The sequence below is a fragment of the Sesamum indicum genome, linkage group LG6, assembly GCF_000512975.1.
Source record: "Sesamum indicum cultivar Zhongzhi No. 13 linkage group LG6, S_indicum_v1.0, whole genome shotgun sequence".
In the NCBI taxonomy this organism is placed as follows: Eukaryota; Viridiplantae; Streptophyta; class Magnoliopsida; order Lamiales; family Pedaliaceae; genus Sesamum; species Sesamum indicum.
The window spans coordinates 23,348,485-23,354,928 of NC_026150.1; the positions used below are offsets into that span (position 1 = coordinate 23,348,485).

A 6,444-nucleotide genomic window follows, 5' to 3' on the forward strand; every position below is an offset into this window, starting at 1 on the left:
ATGGATTAGGGTTTTCAGTCATCTTCTGTCTTGGGCTCTTCTCCATCCCGTTCCTGTGTTTGTAAGAATGGGACAAAGATTTGATCCCTTAACATACAGCCGAAACGGATGACGACACTCAGCTGAAATGGGATATGGATTTGGTTTTGAAGGGAGAATTTGAAAAAAATATTTCAAATGATTTTATATTAAAAAAATTAAAAATGATTAAATATTCAATCACATATAGTGTAAATTTAGTGGTCAAGAATTTAAATTCTTTAAATTTAAAATTATTCAAATAAATTTGAAGGATTCATAACTAGGAGTTTGAAACCTAAATTCATCAATTCAATTGCAGATTTCAGCTACAATTCCTATGATCAATGTCTGAATTTCACTCGTACCATGTGAAAAACAACGAAAAAGAGTGGGAAGAGGTATATTTCTCAACAAATCCTTACCAAAAATGAAAAAGGGGTAAGCAGCGTGTCTTCACGGTTTGGTCCAAATACACAAATATCTTTCGTTCTTTACAAAATTATTAGTATATCCCTAAAGAAAATGTAGTTATTTATGGACAAAAACTTTACAAATACTTACATTGACACTCTCTACGAGATATACTAACAATTTGGCAAAGAATATTTGTGTAATTAAATTTAACCGCAAGAGGCGAAGATGTTATCTACAAAAAAAAAAAAAGAAAAAAATGCTGACAAGAACACCTCAATTTGAGTTTCTTCACGACGTTGGTGGAAACATCCACCCCACCAACATTAATCTTATTAATGTTATTCACGTCCGAATCCATTGTCATTCGGGATGGAAAGAAAACTCTATCCCGTGCCGCCGCAGCAAGATGTCTCCACCCTGCACTGTCGGAACACCACCGACGACTCCGGCAAGTCCCCGAGATCGCCGAACAGGATCTTGTCCTCTTCCCCGATCGGCATGAACGCCTCCACGTCGGCGTGGGCCCATGCTGGCCCCACCAACATCGTCCCATCCATCATTGTGGACCCCACATTGCAGAGCCATCCGAACTCGCCCGCCAACTCCGTGAAGCCGTTGTCGGCCGGCTCAATGTCTGGCTGATTGGTGAAGGCGGCGCATTCCTCCGGAGGAAAGCTGGCGGGAGGATCAACCGTGGCAGGGGATGATGAGGATGGAGACGTGCGGGACTTTGCAGCTGTTGGAGCTGCCATGGTGGTTCTTGGAGGTGGTGGTGGGGAGAGGGTGGTTGTGGTCACAAGAGTAGGTGATGAGGAGGGTGGTGGGGTCAAGGCGGCTCCTCTCTACTTGTTTTCTAGCAGGGCAACCTTTTGAGCTGCTGCACCTGTAATATCCCCTGCAATGCAACAATAAGAACAACTTATGAGACAAAATGGCTCATTACAAGAACACAAAATTAACCAACAATTCTCTTATCTACCCATTATCAATTAAAGTTGTCTGAAAACTTACATTTTACAGTTCCAGACCAATTTTTGCATCTTATTAGTAATATTTTAAATACTAAATTGATATTCAAACTCAAACTTCAACGTGTTTCTGTTTTTCACTTCCGTTTTCAGACGCTTTTGATTTTTACTGCCGTTGAACTTATAACTTTCTCCAGACTTATTCCATCACAAAAGTAAAAACTATATATTTCGAATGTTCCTTAATATTTTAATATTAACAAACTCCTTTAATTTTGATATATAAAATTACCATTACCAACATCTTATAAATCCTATAATATAATTTTATATAAACACTTCAACTACTTATTCTCTAAAATAAGATCAAACACCTTCTAAATTTTAAGAACCGAACATAACTATTATTTAAACAATTTCAACCAAACGCCATCTCATTTACTGCTCAAGGATCAAATAAAATTGTCAATACAGCCTAACTCAATTGGTGAAGTAGAAGCAGACTTTAAGGTCATGGGTTTGAACCCCACCGACGTATGAAAATATTACTTTAATAATATGTGTTAATTGGATATAGTTATCTGATATCGATCGAATAGTATATGCTTATTTAGTTGTTAGTTGTTCTTAAATATAAATATTTGATATTAATAATTATTATCAATTTATTTAATAAATAATAGTTCAAGACTTTCATTAAAAAAATTAAATGAAATTTGAGATAAATTAAGGTTTAAGACAATATGATATGTTCTGTGCGTGTATGTATCTTAGGTCAATAGGCCACATGTGTTTCTGCTGCTTCGGAGCTGCTGCAGTTGTCGGCAGTGATCTTGTCTATATATATGTATTTATACAACTAAAAATAGTTCTTAGGAATCAAGATTGGATGGGGAATTTGAAATAGCTAAGTAATCAATTTTGTTTGTACTCAATTTTTGATTTGTTTCATCTAATTTAAGATTAATATTTAGATAAATTACAATCAGCTAATTTAATATTTAACATAATTATAAATATCTTTTTATTTTAAAAAATTAAGAATACTCATTTGATACTTGATTAATTATATAATTCTTAAATGAAATCTTAAAATTATCAACTTTGACATTATTGTATTTTTTACTTTTTTTGTAAACATTTAAAAATTGTAAGAGAATTGGACAACTTGAATGAAAAAAATTTAAGAAAGTACTAAAATAATTATCCACTTTGTTCATAACAAAATTTTTCAAAAAAAATTATAATTTACAACCCACATGAATATTTTAGATAGTTGACCACAAAAATTAGATGAAAACTTAATGGGGACTAACACATTGGGCTAGATGTTGGACGACCATTAAAATCAGGGAGGTATTGGTAATTTTTCAAATAATGAGAGGACATCTATAATTATGCCAAACTCTAAAAGAGCTCGTTGTAAATTACTTTTAATATTTTGAGCATGACATAAAATTTTAAAAAGTATCGAATGATAAGGACGGTACATAGTTTAATATACTGATCAAATTGCACTAATATTTGAAACAAAAACCAGAAAATCGATATATATAAAACCTGAATTGAAAAGTTTGGTCCGGTTTTATTTTTTTTACCTCGATTGAACTAATAGTAAAATATCAAATTATATTATTTCAATATACTTTTGTATTTAATTCTTGAATAAATACATAGTTTATATCTATTTATATTGTTTTATATTTTTAGTTTTCAAGAATAAAACAATAATTATGAGATTTAATTTTTATATAATTCTATTCAAAGTTTAATACCTAACGGAAATACCAAGAAATGATTTGGTAATCACCAAATTAAAATGATTAAATTTGGTTCCTCTAGTTTGGTATTCATCTGCCAAACTTTCAGTTCAACTCTACGAGGATGTTTGCAAACGCTTATTTTAAATGCTTATTAGTTTACGGCAGAAAAAAAAAATATTTTTGTTAATTTAAATTGTTTAAATTAAGTTAATTTTAACCAAAAATTATGAATAATTTTCTATCAATTTCTGCAGTTTATTAATAAAATTGTAAGTATTTAGTTGTTTTTTCAAGCACTTTAGCTTCATTTTTCTTTTTTACTTTTAACTTTTATTACTACTTAACTTACAACTTTTTGTACGACTTATTTCTACCTTAAGAAGACATTATTACAATTTAAAAATCATACCAAATCAATACTCTTTATCACCATCAAAGAAAATAACGCGAAAACTTATTGATAATAATTAATCACATTTGCCTCAATTTTAGGTATAATCAGAACAATCACCATAATTTTTAGCTAAAACTACTGTTTTGGCCTCTCGTATAGAAATGACAGCTAATAGTTATTGCACAACTATAATTAATCAGTATTTATTATAATTGTTTAAATCATAATAATTAATTAACTTTAACAAAAGATCATATTTCTTTTAATGTAACAATTGAAGACGTATCTTCGTAACAAGCTCATAATTAAAAATTCTTATCACCCGAAAATTTAATATTTGACACATAAATCAATAATTACATAAAAATAACTCAATAGTTATAAAAATAAAAATAAAAAGATTAAGATTAATAATCAGTGTCGAGCTAATTAATAAGTAAAATTATTATTGTTAAAATTTACTTGCCAATAAACTTAGCAACAAAAATTTACTTGCTAATGAGTTTAGCAATAAATTGTTTATACATATAAGGGCTAAATGGAATTTAACCCCCTGTGATATGTGAAATGAGCAATTACCCCCCTATGAAAAAAGAATTAGCAAATTACCCTCTGTATTTCAAAAAATGAGACAAATTATCCCCTTATCAATAGTTTAGATAGAGGGTAATTTGCTTCTTTTTCTAAAATACAGGGGGTAATTTGCTATTTTATTTTTCACAAGAATTTTTTTTGCCCATTTCTCAAATCACAAGGTGGTAATTGTAATTTTTTCTATTAAATAATGTAGATTAACAATAAAAAATTTATTTATTAACTAATTCGATTATGATTTTAGCATTAAATTTTTTTGTAATTATTTAATAATTTTTTATAGTGAACCTGACTAATATTTTTATATAAATTTAAAAAAGATCTCGATTATTACCCTCTGATGATGATGAGAAGTCAAGAACAAAGCAAGAAGCAAAAGCGTGCGAGTATGATCCCTTAGAAATTTCAACCACTACTGTTCCATATAACCCACACGTTCAATCATTCAATGTATAGCCGCCTTTCAATTATCTATTCTTCTCTTGTAATAATATTACAAGAGCTGCCACCTACTCCCCCGGCGGCAACTACAACATCACGTAGCACACATCTTTCGTCCTACCTTATTATTATTAATAATAATTATATGATCGTAAATTATAATTATTTATGTATGTTCAAATTTTCATTTTAGAAGATAAAAAATAAAATAAAAAGAGACGATCAGCATAACAATTACCTGGGATAAGGAGAGCCCTTAATCGGCTTTTGACCGTACTTCCGCCACGACCAAGAATCTGGCGGCGGATACACCTCGGTTTTACTACGGCCGCCGTCGCCGTCGCCGATCGGCACCGCCACGACTTTCTTGTGTGCGCCCCTTCTACTGTGAGGGTTATGATTATTCAAACCAATTCATTAATATTTCACATTTAATTAAAAAAAAAAGGGGGAGAAATCGTGTGTGAACAAAATCAAACCTTTTCTTGGGGGAAGGTGCGTAAGCTTCATCAGCTGGCTCATCGGACAGTGGAGAATCAGCTGTGTTTTCTGGAGCAGTAGTGGTAGTAGCAGTGGAATAATCATCCTCATGACCATGATCAAATCTACCCTCCATTTTACACCAAGAGAGAAATGTACACAAGTGTATCTATACGTATATATATGTGTATGTATCTATTTATACGGTTAGCTAGCTTGTGAAAAGGCCCATTTCCATGAAGGTTTTTGTATGCATGTCTATGTATATATCAGCTGCCTGAAAGAAGAGGGTTGGGGGGGGGGGGGCCGGAGGTGGGGGGGGGGGTGGAATTTGTGAAGTTAGGATTTTAATATGGGAGCAATCACGTTGACAGATTGGCATAGGGGAGTAATTTATTAGGGACGTGCAGACCAATTTCAATTATTTATTTTTTAATTTTTTGACACATTCTTGTGGTATTTAATTATGTTTTGAAGATATTTATTATTTAATTTTGAGGGTCCATTATCATTAAGTTGTAATAGTATAGTGGCTGTGTGTTTGTTACTGATATTATGTCATATCAATCGGTCAATTTTTTATATATGTGCACAAGATTTAAAATTATAATATAAGATGGGTTGGAGTTATATATATATATGTGATTGATTATTTATTTATTTTGATAGAAATAATTGATTATGTGACCTCGCGATCCATTTTTGTTATAATTGTTTAATTAAGAGTTGGAAATTCAATTATGAAGAATATTAGTGACAACTAGCACTTCTGATTTTTTTAATGATGATTATATGATTTTAAATAAATTAAGTAATACACCAGTTCTATCAATATAAATATACAAGTTAGAATAATGAAATAAGTTACAAAAAAACTCATATAAAATGAGACAAAAACCCATAAATCTGATGAAATTTGAACCCATGACCTTATATCGAGTATTTTTATTTTTCCTTTTGTTTATTTTTATTAATAGAAGGGGACTGAATTTTTCATGGATGTGAAAAAATTGCGACGAATATTTATATTTTATAACAAATTAATAAACTAAAAAAATATTTCGTGAAATTATCATTACATGAATTTTTCACCGCGCTTACTTTTATTTATTTATTTATTATTTTTTCCTCCCAATAATTGTGAAGTAAATTTAATTTCGAGTGTTTATTTTGTATAATTTTTTTCATCAAATAGATTTTTGATATTGCATTACTTTAATTGATAAAGGGTCTTAATTAAAATAAGAGGCTTATCCAATAGGAGGGGAGAAAATTAAAAAGAATAAATAAAAATAACATATATATGGCGTTGGGCTTTTTGGTCATTTTATATTAGGAGAAGAAGCTGTATTTAGACCCCACAAGGCAA

General features: G+C 30.6%; 1 protein-coding gene across 1 annotated transcript; it reads right to left on the reverse strand.

The window, feature by feature from the left end:
- On the reverse strand, window positions 819-5,381 carry LOC105165844 (probable WRKY transcription factor 69). Its single transcript, XM_011085007.2, has 4 exons — window positions 5,075-5,381; window positions 4,834-4,980; window positions 1,160-1,330; window positions 819-1,110 (listed from the first exon to the last, which is right to left on the reverse strand). The coding sequence occupies exons 1-4, from the start codon at window positions 5,209-5,211 to the stop codon at window positions 819-821; spliced, it is 747 nt and encodes a 248-aa protein (XP_011083309.1). The 5' UTR covers window positions 5,212-5,381.